Source organism: Echiichthys vipera (genome assembly GCF_963691815.1).
Source record: "Echiichthys vipera genome assembly, chromosome: 13".
NCBI lineage: Eukaryota > Metazoa > Chordata > Actinopteri > Perciformes > Trachinidae > Echiichthys > Echiichthys vipera.
The window spans coordinates 6042129-6060255 of record NC_139838.1 but is presented as its reverse complement, the minus strand read 5'-3'; the positions used below and the strand labels follow the sequence as shown (position 1 = coordinate 6060255).

The following is an 18127-nucleotide window of genomic DNA, read 5'->3' as shown; positions in this document are numbered from 1 at the left end:
CCGCATTGATGAGCTGTAGCCGGCGTTAAGGGGGGAGCTGGAACCGCCTTCCCGTTCGACTGCAGCACCAAGGACAGCGACAATGACTCGGCTCCGCAGGAAAGCTCTAGTGGCGCTTTTTCTCTTCACGCTCTTCATTTTCGGGGCCATGATGGGGCTCAGGACGCTGAAGCCCAGTGACGGCTTCTCTGACCTGGCCCCCGGTATGGACTTCATGGGGGAGAGATCCGACAGGAGGCGGCTGGATGTGAAAGACGTGGCGGTGTCGCCCGGTCAGTTCCACATGGGCAGCAGTGACACTAAAGTGGTTTTCACCAAGTCGGACCGAGATTACAGCATCTTCTATGATGTGCACATCTTCTACTACCTGTGGTACGGCTCCCCCAGCATGGACAACAAGTACATCCACTGGGATCATGTGCTGGTGCCACACTGGGACCCCAAGATCGCAGCCAGTCACGCCCAAGGAAGGCACACACCTCCAGATGATATCGCCTCTAGTTTTTATCCCGAGCTGGGACCCTACAGCTCCAGGGACCCAAAGGTGCTGGAGTCACACATGGCTCAGATAGAGGCGGCTGCAGCAGGTAACTCTTGCACTAACTCTTAGGGCTGGGTGATAGTTCAGTATGAGCATGTATGTCTTTCAATGGAAATAATGGAGATGTGATGACACACCATTACGCGTTCTAAACTGACAAAAACAAACTCATTACATCAATTCAATTTTATTTATAGTGCCAAATCATAACAAAAGTTATCTCAGGACACTTTACAAAGTAGGTAAAGACCACACTCTATGACTTATTTATGATTTACATAGACCCAACTATTCCCCCGTAGAGTACGGTGGCAACGAATACCTTCCCTATTACAGGCAGGAACGTCAGACAGACCCAGCTCTGTGGAGGACGGACATCTGTCTGCACCGGTTGGGGTGGAAGAAAAGGAGAGAGAAAGAGAGAAACAGCAACTATAATAATATCTATAGTAGTGTAAATATGACTTATATGTTATGGCAGTTAATATTGAAGAATAGCAGAAAAAGAACAGCTAAGGTGACAGAATATGAAAATTATGATAATTATGGTGGTAAATATGATCAATGATGAGTAGTTGTAATAATAGCTGTGATACAATGGGATATATTACTGATAATTTTTTTATGGCTACAAATACATAGTTTATAAGACTAGTGATAGTTTATATGAGTAACAATGAGTAATAATAGCAGCAGGAAGCCTCATGCAGGACCACGGCAGCAGGCACCACCACGATCAGCAGAGACCTGCGAGACGACAAAGCACAAACAACTCCAGGGAAGAAGTTGAATTAATAACATGCATTGATGAGACATGAATGATACAGACAGAGAGGAGAGAAGCTCAGAGTATCAGGAAAAGGATTATCCCCCGGCAGACTAGGCCTATAGCAGCATCATTAAATAAGCAGAACAAAATCAGCTTCTCAGGAAAATACCCAAGGGAATATTTTATGTAAATTGTAGTTTTTATTTTACCACACAGTTCAGTGTGATAAATATTAGCTTACATAACCCATGATTCCACATATGTGAGCAGATATCGTGATATATTGAGATGAAGTGGCGATATGGAAAGAATTGATAGAAGAAGGAAGACTTTCGTTCATATATTTTTTTTTACTTGTTTCTATTGTGATGACAAAAAAACAGTGGCTGAATTGTTTTACAGTAGTATTAATGTAATTTCTACTACGCTTTACGTTCTGATGTTATGATCATTTTGGTCGTGTCTAGAGTTCACAAAAACTCTCGCAAGACTCGCTTCCCCGGCCATTTTTACTAACTTTAACCATTAGCTTTAAATGGCTTACCTTAACCATTCAAGATTAATGCCTGAATTTAAATCGAACCATCTTGCCAGACTTTCGCAAATCTTGGGTTACCATCTACACACAACTTCATTTTGCAAAAATGCTACATTTCAGTTGAACTTTAAAGTCTGAATTTCTGAGTTTCCAGTCAGAGATGTCTCAAAACCACAACCTCTAAATCCAAAATGGCTGCTCCCAGCATCCCAGCTGTAGGAATACACGGTTTACTCCCACTTCTGTTTGTCTCATTAAATCAGTTGTGCATGCAAAATATCACATAATGTGTTGTTACCACCACGTTACATATTTAGTGTTGCAACAGGAACGCGATCAAGTTCGATGTGACATCAATCCCAGTTTCACTCACACACCTACATTTTAGAGTCATCAATGAACCTAACACCTGCATGTCTTTGGACTGTGGGAGGAAACTGGAGAACCCGGAGAGAACCCACGCAGACACAAGGAGAACATGCAAACTCCACACAGAAGGGCCCCAGCCGGGATTTGAACCAGGAACCCTCTCTCTGTGAGGCGTAACCACCACGCCACCTTTCAGTCAAAATCAATTGGACTTGGTTGTTTGTCTAGGAAGACATTTCACCTCTCATCCAAGAGACTTCATCAGTTCATGTACGCATCTGACCAGGCTGGGACTGGTCTGACAGAAAAGACCAGTCCCAGCCTTGTTAGATAAAATAATCTGTTTTTTTATTTATACATTTTGTAAATATTTATGAGGAACACTGACTGAAGGTCATAATTGACCTTTTAACGCTACATCTGTGCCTAAATCCTCCAATGAAACAATGCTTTAAAGTCCAACATCATTCATTACACTGAAACTTGATGCCTGACTATACTCAGAGCAGACTCCCTCCCCATGCTGTGGTGTTGTAGGGGTGCTGGTGTTGTCCTGGTATCCTCCCGAGGTGGCAGACGACCACGGGGAGCCCACCGAGGACCTGGTTCCCGCTGTTATGGACGCCGCCCACAGGCACAGCATCAAGGTAACTGGTGAGACAACCGGTATGTTTTCCCTTTCTGCTGACTTACTGAATGAATGACTTGACAGTGAAAACAACATTCAATTGTGTGTGTTAAACTTTATTGTTATTGTGCATGGAAGATTTAAAACATTATTTTTCAGGACTCAGGGTTGCAGAAAAAAGATTCACACATGAAATATTTCTTCCAAATGCTGGTGTGACAGGTCCTTAAAACAATATTATGTAGGGAAAGTTGCAGTTCCAAGGCTTCAATTCTCAGACTGTATTTCTAAGAATGCAATTCTACAAGTTACTCAATAAAACTGGCATACTGCACCAGCGTCAACACAGTTAGCAGCTAGCTATGAACGGTTAAGGGGTTGGGTCTAAATGTTAACCCAAGATTTCTGAAAGTGAGAAGGCTAAGGTTAGACATTGAGATTTAGTGGTTAAAGGTTGAATATGGAGAATGAGCAGAACAGTGCCATCTAGTGTCTCAAGATCGTACTTGCAACAACAAAAAATAATTCAAGCAGTCTGGTTGCCAGGTTTGTTGCAGAGTGTGTCAGCGATCAGCCTGCTCCATGTCAGGGATGAATCAAACAGGGTAAGGACTAATTTGACTGAGTCACAAATTCTGATGGAATTTTTTTTTAGAATTTTCTCCCTAGTCAACCGTACCTCTTTCCAATATTTTTTTAAATGATTATGCAGTCTCAAAACACGTGAAAATGGGTATTTTTAAAATAAATAAATAAATATAGCATTTAATAAAGATTCTACATATTCATATACATATTTAGGGTTAGTATAGGTGGTCGGGAAGTGAGTCTCACAAGAGTTTTTACAAGTTTTCACAGAAATAGTGTTACCATCTAGACACGTCCGGGTAAAGGTTAGCAATAGGTTAAAAGGTAGGTTAGGGCTGGGATAGGGTTTGGGTCAGGGTCCTTGTTGGGTTTTGTTGCCCTCGCCTGCAGACATGATTTCTGAGTTCGCCCTTGGAGTTGTAAAAAAAACTTTGTTAGAGAGGTTGTGGAAGTCGGGTTAAAACTATGTACTTGTTTGGGTTGGTCACAGCAGTGCTTCATGGAGTTTTTGCAAATCTATGGTAACCATCTCGACATGAGTAGGTTGAGGTTAGGGTAAGGTTAAAACGCAGGCTTAGCAGGGTCCTAATAATGCAGTACTAAGAATACGGTCCTGAAACTGCAGCTTCAACTATTGCAGGGACTGGGGGAATATTTTCCACTTAGAGATAAAGGGTGCCATGGCATTTCTTCAAAATGCAGCATGTCTTGCAGCTGCATTGCATTCTGGTCCACTGAGGCTTCTGAAGAAATGTGTACCTACCCAGTGGGTCCCAGTGGCATCTTTAGTTCCAAGGCTCTGATCTCAAACCCTGATAATTACAGGGATATGGAGGCCGTACAGAGCTTTCAGACGCCTCTCTATCTGAACCAATAGCTGTTTTCGAAACGCAAAGTGCTTTGGGTGAGATTGTCTTTTTCGCTGTGCCACTCCGTCTAAAAGTCGTATCTACTTAAGCAGTGATGGGGTTCAGAAACCAGAAAGCAATAAGATGCTGAAGGTGCTTGAGACAGCAGTGGAAAAAACAAGCTGAGGTCAGACTGTAGATTCAGCATGAAGAGAACAGAAGAGCTCTCCCTCAGTCTACTTTCATCCTCCTTATATGGAAGTCTTAGACTGAGAACTGGGTCTCTCTGTGTGTCTCAGTCAGTCTTACACAACAGTGTGTATCTCACAGCTGACCTCAGGGCTAATGCTCCAATGTTTCAGCGCATCAGTGCTGCCGCTGACAAAATACAAGCTGAAGTCTGTGTTTGTGAGCAGTCGTGTGTGTGTGTGTGTGTGTGTGTGTGTGTGTGTGTGTGTGTGTGTGTGTGTGTGTGTGTGTGTGTGTGTGTGTGTGTGTGTGTGTGTGTGTGTGTGTGTATGTGTGTGTGTTTGTTTGTTCTCTCTGCAGATGTCATGTGTGCTTTGCATGTTGTTTGCTGTAGCGCTTTTGAAATAGCGAGCTGTGAAGGGGGGTTGTTGTTTCCACTTCCATCCGAACCAGACCACTGGTGTTACAGATTTAAGTTGGGACCAGCACATATGACCGACAGGAGGACACAGGCTGATCTATAATCCCCTGCAGCCCTCCACCCGCACTAATTAAGCATAGATTGACCCTGTTTGCCTAGTGAAAGGTTGAAGTCAGGATGTTAGCAGCAAGAGGGAAATTAAAGCTGTAGCAGAGCAGAACGGTATTATGTTCTAATGAGAAAATCTCTCATTATGACAACCCACCTCTCACTATAACAAGGAAGCTCTTGTTTTAATGATACATGTAATGCAGTTTTGTCAGAACATAGAAGGGATTTGAATATTTTTAATGAACGGATCAAGCCTTTGTTTTATAGTCAACACACATGCTCTTGTAAGGAATATATTTGTATTACCATCAAGTAATCTTGCAATAACAGCACTAAAGTAATAATCTGGCAGATTTTAAAGGTTAATTATGGAGAATGAGCAGAACACCACCATCTAGTGTCTCAAGATCGTAGTCGAAACAAAAAAAAGAATTCCAGCAGTCGGGTTGCCATGTTGGTCAGACCCGGCCCAGTAGCTGCAGGAGACCAGAGTCTGTTTGAGCCTGTTTGAACCCGTCCCCTCCAGCAAATCGCACAAAAAAAACAAGTATTGCAGAGGAGTTTGACTGACAGTTACCGTTAGCCATTAGCGTTAGCCGTTCCAGCTAAGTAAAGATGAAAGTGATGTTAGCATCAAGGAGAAGCGTAGCCATGTGGGTGTGCGTTTGAATGGCGCTTCTCTCCTTTCTCTCAGTCCATGGAGTGAATGCTCGGCCTATATTGACTCTGGTTGTTGCCCGTCTCCGCTCACTCAGCTGCTGGGACAAATAACGCCCCCTTCACCTAGGCTCCGAAGCAGCTGCAGGATTGGCAAACAATACAATGCCAGCCTACAGTAGCTGCACCCAACAACAGACAACCCTGGCAACCAGCAACGCCCAACGCTATTGGCTGCGCCCATGGAAACACAACGGGACAGAAAGTCATTGTCCAACCCGTCAAAAAAATGTCAAACATTAATTCAGACTAAATATATTTTTTTATGGAAAAGCAATACTTTCATTCTGTAGCCCTCAAAACACACCGTGTGTATTTTTTTTTTAATATATCATCTATCATCAAATGAGGTAACAGATAGAGATAGCCTTCCCTGCACAATCTCCACCTCTGTATCACTGTCCTGTACCTTACTATTCTACCTCCCTTATTACAATGCTGACTGGCTATGCAAGCCCTTATGCACAGCACATATATTACACATCTAACAGCCCTATTTAGCATTGCAAAACATATTTAGATGAGGCATTTCTCAATGTTAGTTGACGTTAGCTTAGCTGTTGGTCACATTTCTCACATAGATCAAACCGAGGCTGAAAGACTTGGACCTACATTAATCATGTGGCCAGGAACTTGACTTCAAATGACTGCTCCTTGTCTTCTGGATGAGTACAGAGGCAGTTGTTTGCTAACACTATGGTCTACATTCTGAAAATCAGTTGAGCCTCTGAGACAGATTTGAAAAAAAGGTTTTAGGCAAGCTTGACAAGAATAGAAGGAAGATGGGAGAAAAGGAAAGTCTGAATTAATAGTTCAAGATCCGTAGAAGGTGCGATCCATCTGATTTTTGTGATATTTCTTAGCTGAAGAAAACAGGATGTTGTCCACAATGCAGATAGAAACTAAATGTTTTTACACCCTCTCCTGGTCTGAAAATATGAATTCATTCCAAAGATTTAGAGTGATCGGATATCAACCATACTGTAATAATAAGTTCCTGACTCCATATTCCTCACACAATCCCACACAACACCCCCATTATGATTTTGAAGTGTGTAGGAGGCTGAAGGGTAGCAATAACCCTTTAAAGTATCTCGCTGTAATCATAAACTCACACATTATAATGACAAAATTGTCCCTTTATGGCCACATATAGTTCTAATGAGAAAATGTTACCATCATAGGAAAGAAACTGTCCAGAGAAAAGCTGATCTAGCCAACAGTACACTTGCTCCTGTGGCTCTCTTTGCTATAAAGCATCACAGACGAGATGGAAGGTAATTATAGATGTGTTATGTTCACATTGCTGCTCATTTAAGGTTATTCTGGGTACACGTTCTGCCGTTTTGCGACCTCGAGAAGCGACGGTGCCTTGCACAAACCGATTTTCTTCTTTCATAATGGTATTTTGCATTTGCACTTTTGTATGTGTAATCTCCGTTTATATAATTAGCGGATATAATGTGGCATGATGATATAACATCGCTCCAGGTTAGTGCTTTCTCTATCGTCTGAAGGAAAGCCAAACATTGTTGAGAAGTTCAGCAGCGTCTTTCCACCTGAGGCTTGGACTGTAAATATGAGAGTGTGTTGGCATCACAACAGGAGGGCATCTGAGCAAACAAAGCATCCATCCATGCTGTATTCAGCCAAACAGGAGCAGACTGAGCAGCGTCTTACCTCACTGGCCTTTCATGAATTCTAACCAATGGAGACAGCTGACAAGCCAGAGCCTGAGCGCCAAACGCCGCCGCGTCACCATGGAAACTGTTCAGGAAGACCTTGCAGGCTCTATTGAAAGATGGAGTGGGCGTCGATCACTCAGTGTTTGGGGCTCGACAGCTCTGTCAATGCTTTACTGTTTGCCGCTGAGCTGCAATGGACCCTTTTTCCCCCTTTGTGACTGAAGCAGACAAGCATACCACAGTTGGTCCTGGATAACAGGGGGCAACAATCACTCAGCTTTCAGCTCCTGCTTAAGAACAGAAGACAGTGTTCTCTGTCACGTGCTCATACCTCCAGTTTTGGTGATGTTTTAATCTAGTTCTTCGAACAAATGTCTAATATATTAGAGCTTAGATCGGGCCCAGAAAATCAAGCCCAGCCCTACCTGAGCCCGTGCATGTTCGGTCCGAGCCCTACAACTTTTTTTTAAATAAATGGGCTGTTATATTCTCAAATCAAATTTGCAGTTATTTGAACTACTAATGGAATTATTCAGAATGGAATTGATCACAAACGGATCTGAAAGAAGAAACATTAATCGCACTTAAAGTGAAATTCCGGTGTCAGATCATCCCAGGGTCTTTTTAGGGAAATTGGGTCATCAAGTAAGCCATCGAGACAATTTTTTTCATGTATGAACTATTAACGTAGATTTTCCGGAGAGTTGCTAACAGCCTGCCGCGGCGAACACGGATTAGCTCGGGACGGCAATTGGCCGCACTAAGACGGCTTTTTTAACCACTAATACTGCTCCACATAACACCAAACCTCTGCAGTAGCATGATAAGAGTCCCTACATACAGTATAAAACAAAGCATCAACAACGTAGCATGTGGTGGGTTCACCCATCAGCGTCATTCTCAACTGCTGAACTGCGGCGCCGGAATTTGACATAGTATGAAGAGCGACGCCGGTAAAGAGCATTAAAAGACAGAAACTTCACGTGAGGGGGAAAGGTTGGGGTGTTGGATGGTCAAACACACACAGGTTTTTTTACCCTGTTTGTATCCTGTGTTCAAATGATGTAGGCTACGTAAGTTCACTTTCTTATGTAACATGTTAATGTGAACACTTACATAACATTATGCTGGCCACACACTAAACGAGATTCAAGACTCTTTTTTTCCCCGCAAGATTTTAAGTCAGGACTGGTTTTTCATGAATGAATCCGTTAGTGTGTGGTGTGCTGTTTTGGCCAAGTCACTGGTCTCCACACACTGTAGGAAAGATTAAATATATCATTACATGTTGATATGGGTGGGGTTTTTCTCACATTTTCTACATCTGTTAAAATTAGAAAAAGGTTTTAGTGTGGGCCAGGCATTAGCAGTAGTCGAGTATTTTAAGCCAAACCACGATCTTTCCTTAAACCTAACCAAGTGCCATTAGTTTGGTTTGAATTGAATGGGACTCCTAGAGAATTAAGAAGTGACTCCAAGGGGACACCAAGCTAACGGTGTACGTTACCACGTGAATACATGATCCAGCCTTCTGAACCTACTGGTAGATGTATCACATACATCTAATGAGCCTGTGGGGATGGTGAGCATCTGCTCCTCCTGTTCTCTCCACCTCCCCCCTCTCACCTCCATTTTCAGGAAATCCTCAGCATCCTGCGGGCTAAACTGAGCTTCTGTCTGCTATTCTGTCTCCTATCTGTATACTAGAGGAAAGAGACGATATTTGCCTGCCTGTTTTCTCTTTCATGACTGATAGCTCTAGGACTAAGGGGCCTCTCCAATGGGAGATTATTTTTATACCATTTGTGGGGAAAACAGATGAGTGCCCATACAAGAATCTAAGCACATTTAGTCTTGTAGGCTATAGTAAAAGGCATAAAGGAAAAAATAATGTCACTGAACTGCTATAAAGTTTCTTAAAACTCTCTTTTTTTACATATTTTTGGAATATAATAAAGGTCCATGTCTGAATTAATGGATGGCAGGAAGGCCAGAACCATCCTCCGCACAGTTCATTAATTCCTGATTATAGAGGGCATTAACCCACCTATACCATGGTCAATTGCCATGAGCTCCAAGAGCTTTATTTTTCACAAGACCAATAATTAGTTTACGAAAGTGAGGTCCCTGGCACTGGAAGTGCGAGGAAACCTATAGTTTTTGCTGAAGTAATTATTATTTTTCTACTGCGCCATCACCTTTTTGAGGGGCTTAGGATGCCCTAAGGCTCAAAGAAATTGGCACAAAGATCAGAGGTGCCGAAATTTGCAAAGTTCAAAAGTCATTGGGGTCGGGCGTGGCCAGCGGGCTCCATAGAGCCCCCAAACACACGCTGTGGTTGGGATAAGGCTCCTTTGATGTTCATGACATGTAGTGGGATCATTGCTCTCATCTTAAAGAGCACATGCACGGTTTTGGAGAAAAATTCACCGGAGAGGAAGTCGTCCATTTTCGATTTCGTGTGTCAATTATCATTTTACGAATACATGTTTGAGGAGTTTAGGATGCACAAAAACTAATAAAATGTTTCACCCACATTGAAAGTAGTAATTACATCGATTTGATGCCAAAATTGGGCTTGGACGTGGCACATCAGCTCTATAGCGCACTGTAATTACTTTTATCATTTTTGAGGTGCTAATCATGCTCTTAAGTGCACAAAAAATTGCACTTGCATCATTAGTGTCTAAATGTGATACCTAATATGGGTCTTGGGCTTGTGTGTGTTAAATTGGCTCGAGGGCGTCCCCTAGAATATTTCAAAGTCACTGCCCCCACCTTTAAATCTGAAGTAAACAAATTTGGTAGGCAGATGTAAGGTATGGAGCCTCTTGGAGCCATACCCTAAGTCCAACAGGAAGTCAGCCATTTTGGATCTACTTTGGCATTTTTTTCGCAAAGTGAAGCCAGTCAGACGTGTTGTACTTTAACAAACTCCTCCTAGAAAATGAATGACTTCAAATTAGTTACTTCAAATCTTTGTGATGCTAAATTGCGAAGCTTTTGAGGATTCATGGAATGCCCTCAATGTGGCGTGGCAGTGAATTTTGCCCAAAACTTGAAAAAGGAAGTCGTCGTAGCTCAACTTTCAACTTATCCCAATCTGCTCTAAATTTCACATGCTGGATAACAGTCCAGGCCTGAAGGCATCTACGTGCTGAAATTGAGTCATAGTCATAGCGCCACCTACTGACAAAAGGAAGTCAGCTTTGTGTGTCAAACTTTGTAGCATTTTGAGGGGGTTGGGATTCTCAAAAACTCACCAAAAACGCACGCCACGGTTGGGAAAAAGTTATTTTGATGTTCACAAGAAATTTGGTCGGATCATTGCTCTCATCTTGAACATGTTGACATTTTGTTTTTTTCGCCTTACAGAAAGTCGGCCATCTTGGATTTTGTGCATTAATCATTTATTTTACAAACATGTTTAAGGGCCTTTAGGATGCACAAAAATGCATGAAACTGTGGACAAAGGTTCAGACCAATTATGTTCTTGATTTGATGTTATAATTTGACTTCGGTTTGGCATGTCCAGTCTATCGCATCCCCTAATTACTTTGAGCACTTGAACGCATTTTTAGTGCACTTGTTACTCGAAAGCGCACAAAACTTGGCAGACACATGAGAACCCTTTAACATTGTGAAAATATACACTGATTTTGCCCATGTGTTTAGCTGGCTCCATGGCGCCCCTAATTCCTGGAAGGCCTTAGTCAAAACAAAGTTGCTCTGACATTTACAAAAATTGGCACAAACATAGCTTTAATCATTTCAGACATATTTCCCATTAGCTTTCATTAGCTCCACCCAACAGGAAGTCGGCCATCATGAATTTTGTGTGGTTTTCATTTATTTTATCCTAACTTTTTCAAACTCCTCTTAGAGAGATTATCAGATTAATTTAATATTTTCTTGGTATAAATATCCCACTAATGAGATGCTAAATTTTGAAGGAAAAGTCAATACCGCGAACGATGATGTCATAAATCATGTGACTACCCGCCATTTTAGGCAGGTATGGTGTTTTTCATAACTAGTTAAATTCAACATATCAATCTTAAATGTGGTCAGCAGAATCCCGAAACCTTTACGATGCCAAATTTTAAAGCAGTGTCCAGTGGGCACCCCCGACGTCCGTGGGGTGCGAGGGCCCGTTCAATGCTGCTTGCAGCTTTACTTTTATGCTATTGTGCTCAAGGGCACATCAGCAGTAACCTGAATTCGCCAGATGGATTGATTCGCATTTTGCTCATCTCATCTTCAGAAGCCGCCATGTTGTTTACACTGCACAGTCGTATCATCACACTTCAAGCCGCCTCAAAACCAACACTGATTGGTTCAGTCGCTTGGCAAATTTCTCTGCTGCAGGTTACCAGACTGATCTGAGAGTAGAATATAATGGAGCTCAGAGATCAGGATGGTCTTGCAAGGCTACATCAGCAGTACCTAGGAGTTGAGGTGACATCTCTCCAGTATACCAGTTCACCTCCGGCGACCCTTCAGTTCCCAAGCAAAGTCCCTACAGACTGAGTAGACAGACTACTTTATGCAGCTTGTGTGTTTCAGTCCTGTGGTGCTCAGAGGACGACGCAGTGGGACCACAGTCAGTGTTGGAAATAACGGGGCATCCCTATGTCCCCCGGGTTCTAGGTTCCCCAGTCGCATAAGCCTCTGTCTTCACCGATTTAATTCAGCATTTTGTTAGGGGGTTGTTAGGTAGGTTACGGTTAGGGTCAGGGTTAGGGGGTAGTGTTAGGGTCTACATAAGCGTATTTGCCGTGGAATTTGGCACTGATTGTGGGAAAAATAACAGACCAGGGAACATAGGACCCTTTCTGTGAAAAGCAGTGAACATCTGACCTTTTTTTTTTTTTTTTTTAATGCAGCTTAAAGGTCCGATTATCCCATGTCACATACAAAGCGGGGAACATAGGACCCGGGGAACATAGGAACCAGGGAACATATGACGCTCCCCAAATAACATGTTAGCTTGAGTCACTAAATAGAGACACATTCATTTACGGTGAACAGATTCACAGGAACTACTAAGTAGGTGTCCTATGACAGTTTTTTATGGACACTGTCAGAATGGAGTATTCACCCAAGACGATTGTCATTGGTTTAAATAATTATAAACAGCCCAGAGTGCCCAACCACCATACTGCAGTACTGGTCTGGCAATGTGAGACTTCAAAAGCATAGAAAGTTGTTTTCTTTTGACTGCAGCTATACTCTGTTTATAACCTCAAATATAAGTCCTCTACAGAAAGGCTATTAAATGCATGCCAGACATTTCCTCTGTCAATCATCAGGAGGCACACACACACACATCCTTAACTTCTTTATAGTTGCTGGGCGACAGTTATCGGCATAAAAGAATATGAAAGCATGAGCACACTGCAATCTATCTTGTACACAGTTCTTCATGTATTACACATAGACATGATTGAAAACATTTTGACTGTTAATAACTGGTTGTTGTCAAAGAGTTGTCAATCAAACCAATGTAGAATAAAAGAAGAATCAGGAAGGAGAAAGCGATGTGTTCTTTTAGATTTTTTTATACTCAGACATGCAAGACATGTGTGAATAAGCAATGGCTACTAACCAAACTACCAGGAGGTTGTATGCATAATTCATCTAGAACATGTTCTTAAATAGAGACATTCAAAAAGCTACTTCTTAGAAAACTAATTTCTATAGACCTTACTTCCAGATTGTCTCTCTGTGTATCTCGTTTGTAGTATCAGAGTCCAATCTCAGGACACTTGGACTTGTCTCATTCTGGAGTCTGTTTCATTACACTTGAGCTGCTTGTTACCCAGCAGCATGCATTAGATAGTGATTTTTAATATATGTTAAATTGTAAATAATATATTCACAGACCTAGAATAAGAACAAGAAGCTGTAGAAAGGCTGTGTATGTAGGCTATGTTTTGCTTTCTTGTCAGATGATGAACATACCATAATCAATATGTAATGCAGAAGAAAACAGTCAAAACAATAAACGTAAAAATGTTTCTGTTGCCAAAGCAGAGAGGAGGAGAGCTCGATGACGAGGTTTATATGAGAAATGTTGCATTTATAACAATGGGAGCTAATTAACAGTGTACTGATTATCTTTCTTATAAAAGATCAAATCTTTAATCGTCTTATGTTATTCTGAGCTGCATTGATGGTAAATCTAAAACCACCAACACTGTCAGGAAATCTGTCAGAAATGAGAGAATCTTTTCTCAATTAAAACGCAGCTCTTACCAAAATAATTTACTTTGGTGAGAAACTAGAAGGGGGGGAACTAGAAATTATTCTGACCTTTGAAAAATAGGTTTTTTTTTTATTGAAAGCAAGTCAACAATGATTTTTATTAAGTTAACCAGTGCAAATACCGAATGTCAGTATGTAACCACTGGGGCTGCCCCCGACCAGTGGTCGTCATATAGAGCGATTAGTCAATTTATTGACGCAATATCTTTTTTTTCCTGTGACCAATCGACTAATGAAATTTTGGTCTGCTAATGATTTTCTGGTCGACCAGTACTTGGTCGACTATTTGGGGGCAGCCCTAGTAACCACACCACGGACAGTTATAGTATATCTGTAATACATTTACTCATTTTAATCCAAATCATGATCTTTTCCTAATCCTAACCCAGCAGTTTTGTTGCTGCTAAATTTAACCAAGTAGATCAGTTTCATCAACATCAACCACCTTTTTAAAACTGCAACCATTTCATGTGCTTAAATGAGAGTCAAATATATGGTTCTGAGAGTCATTGACACAGCCTAGTCTGTTGTTTAGGTATTAGGACGTGTTGGATTGGTCAGTTGACAGGCTGTTGACAGGTGTTGATCTGATTCTCTGAACTTAACCTATTCAGCCCAAAGATAGCTAGCTAATCCACTAATCTTGCTTCGTGGTTCAGGTCTTAACTGCAGTCCTTTTATAAATACAAATAACTTATGGCTTACTGTAAATAGAACTGCTGCATACAAAACATACATACAAAAACCTCATTAAAACATTATGATGCAACTTTTTATTTTCCTTAGATTGACACTAGACTTGCTTGGAATGGTTGTTAAAATGAACCTGATGCTGAGCAGTTTGATATTTATATATTCACCGCAGACTGTATAAAACATTATAAAAGGTTGTCTCTGTGACTTCACCCGTTGTTTTCCGAAGAGCCACTGTGAAGCTCAGTGTGGGTGGCTAATCCAAAAATGGGAGGTGGAAGAGGTGGAGCGCGGCTGGAGCTGAGGCAGGCTGAATCTAGCCTGGTTACTGAAGGTCAGCACCCACGCCATGCCCTTAATTATGCATAACTTACATGCTTCATATAATTTGTGCAGTTGTCATAAATAGTGAATCAAAGTCGCAATATAAATTCGGCAACATTTGTTTGATCATATTCACTGAAGCGGGCACTATGCTCCGATAGAGCAAAATAAATCATCCGGTTTTAGAAAAAAAACACGCCTCTACGTGCACGTAGAGCCTGTTGCCTGTATTATCCTGTCCTCTCAGCGCAGGGCTGTGTGAGAGCTGACTGTCAGTCACAGTTTGTGCAAACGCCACAGATCCCCCCTCCCCGCGCCTCAAGCTAGGCATACGCTAAATGGCGTTAGCAGTTGCTATCTTTGAGTAATTTAGCCAGGCTACCTCCATGCTGTTTAACGATGAGAGAAGAGACGGATGTGGTCACAGCAATCTGGTGCACGCGCACTGACGAGCACTCGATTGGAGGGGGCTCGGTGATAGAGGGAGAGGGGAGAGAGAGTTGTAAACATTCGAAATTTGACTGAGTCAACTTGATCTGCCAGACTTGCCGACTGCAGCTTTAACTATAGAGACCAAAACAGTTTTTTGTACCAGGCTGTAAACATGTTTATTTCTGCTGTAAAGTTAGACATTTTAACATGGGGGGGTGGGGGGGGGGGGGGTCTATGGGGATTGACTCTTTAGGAGCCATCCTCAAGTGGTTACCCAAGGAACTTTTGGCAGGTCAGCGTTGGCTTCATTTTTCTGCCCCGGAGGCTGGCATTGAGTATTCACACAAAAGCATGCGACCACTGTCGGAAAAGTACCTCCAGCGTGTAGTCACAAAATGACACTTCAATCAACACATTTACAGGCACCGCAGCCAAGTAATTAGCAAGATTAGGCCAATTAAATGTAGCGTTCATACTGGCTGTCCATCAAATCAATAAATAATAGCCTTATTTTTCATGTTTCTATCTAAGCATGTTGTGCTTTTATTGTCTTTTTTGTTGTTTTGCACAGGTGGCCTTTCACATACAGCCATACAAAGGACGGACGGACCAGAGCATGCATGACAACATCAAATACATTATTGACAAGTACGTTGTTTTTTTTCTTTCCTCTGTGCCAGATGTGTTTCCTTTCACCCACCAAAGATCGTAGCTCTGCTTTCCATATCTGACGTTAGAAGTCTAGCGATGAGGTGAACCATGAAGCCTGGGAAGGGAAGATGAGGAAGAGATTGTTAAATATAGACGTGTCTCCTGTGATCCTGTAATGGATCAGAAGGTAGCTTTTGCTCTGACCAGTCGACCAGTTTGAATGTGTGCCAAAGGGAACCTGACTCCTTGTCAGCCTCAGAACATTTGCTAATATTCAGCTTTTCCCATAACTGAAGGTGTAAAATACAGTATGTTAGCCTTAAGAGGTAGACATGGAGAAAGGGTGTGAGGCTAATTAAATAGTGTTCCATCTGATAAGATATTCAGTAGTAGCCTGATAAAAAAAAGAAGCCCATGATCTCACGCTTTGACTAGGAACAAGAATAAAGAGTTTCAGTGTCTATCTGTATAACTTGAAACAAATATTGGAGGGACAGAAAAAGAGGATGCTTTCAGTAGAGCATAAATATTTTCTGAATGTCTGACATAAACTGTGAAATCTTAGCTGTATTAAAGGTGGCATGTTGGTGTCAATTTGAAATTTGGCCTCAAGCCTTGCTAAACTAATGACTGGGTCATTACGCACATGGCACTTTGCCATGGCAACTTTATGTCTGGGCTTTAGCATATAGCTTGTTAGCTTAACTCGTTGTCATTGTTGTCCTTATTTTAAAAAGGACACGTGGACAGAGCCCGCAGCCTTTCGATGCAGTTAATATCTGATTACCCAGACACAAATCAGTGCAGCATAGTTTGGCTTGGCACGACCAAAAGTATCAATGGAAAAGGCCCATTGATAACATTAAAGTGTTATTCCGGCGCAAAATCATCCCATGGTCTTTTTCGGCACTTACCTACATCAAATAAGCCATCTAGTAAAGTCAATTCAAGTCGATTACCAAATTCAATCCAAAAAGAAGGAGCCCATTGGTGCTTCGCTTTCGCAGAAAAAGACCATGGGATGCCCATATGTGTAGGATTTGGACTTTCCTCACTTTCTGACTTTGGTACCCTTGTAGTGGTAAAAAAGTACCCTGTAGCAGCACATAACAAAGCAAAGCCTTTAAACAGTTCTGGTTTCAAAATAGTGTGGCAGACAGCAATGTACACTGCAACCCTTAAATGCTTTCCCGTGCATATTGACAGCTTGAAATGTTCCCTCTCTTATTTTAGGTACGGAACGCATGGCGCCTTCTACAGATTCAAATCCAGCACAGGGCGAGTTCTGCCCCTGTTTTATGTCTATGACTCCTACCTGATGCCGCCCGAGTCCTGGGCAGAGCTTCTGATGACTAAAGGCTCCCACAGCATCAGAGGCACGCCTTACGACGGCGTTTTTGTTGCCCTCATTGTGGAAGAGCGCCACAAACATGACATCCTGGCTAGCGGCTTTGATGGCATATACACCTACTTTGCCTCCAATGGCTTCTCCTTTGGCTCGTCCCACCAGAACTGGAAAGCCATCAAGGCCTTCTGCGATGCAAACAATCTGCTGTTCATCCCCAGTGTTGGTCCGGGGTATGTTGACACAGCTGTTCGGCCGTGGAACAACCACAACACCAGGAACCGGGTTAACGGACGTTACTACGACACATCCTTGCAGGCAGCTTTGTCTGTCAGACCAGAAATCGTTACCATTACTTCCTTTAACCAATGGCATGAAGGTACGCAGATAGAGAAGGCTGTTCCCAAGAAAACAGTGACCCGTTTGTACCTAGACTACCAACCCAACCAACCAGACCACTACTTAGAGCTTACACGCCAATGGGCAGAGAACTTCAACAAGGAGAAGGACAAATGGCTGATGTGAACATGGCTTTGTTTCCATGGTAGATGTCCTGAGCATGACCAAAAATGACATTAAGTCAGCTCCCGATGTTAAAAGACAAAACCTTTATGTTCCTCCACCTACCTGTTTTTTTCCCACCTCTGAGCTATTCTGATGAGATTTAATCTAAATGTTCACTCTAACATTTTTTGTACAGGTTAATTATGTCACTGATATGTTGAAGATACAAGGTCACAATGATGGACAGATAATCGTGATTTCCTGATAACTCTGTGACATTAAGAAATTGTGTCTATGTACAGTAACTCTGCTCTGTAAGGTCTTTTTCTTATTTTCTTATGATGAAAGACTTTCCTGTATTTCTTTGAAGAGAAATTAAAATTTGTGTCTGTTTACTGTCGGTGAATCAGTGGTGTCAAAACTATAACTTCCAAGAAAGGTTCGAAACGATCAAAGAAGTCTTCACAGAGTCATGGTCTGCATGAATGTGGTATTACTTTCAATTCC

At 42.0% G+C, this 18127-nt stretch overlaps 1 protein-coding gene across 1 annotated transcript; it reads left to right on the top strand.

Moving 5' to 3' along the window:
* Window positions 1–82: 82 nt before the first annotated feature.
* Window positions 83–17641, top strand: maneal (mannosidase endo-alpha like; the record flags this gene model as incomplete). The annotated part of the gene is made up of 4 exons (XM_083925190.1): window positions 83–587; window positions 2755–2864; window positions 15692–15768; window positions 17005–17641. The coding sequence occupies 4 exons, from the start codon at window positions 83–85 to the stop codon at window positions 17639–17641; spliced, it is 1329 nt and encodes a 442-aa protein (XP_083781316.1).
* Window positions 17642–18127: the final 486 nt, after the last annotated feature.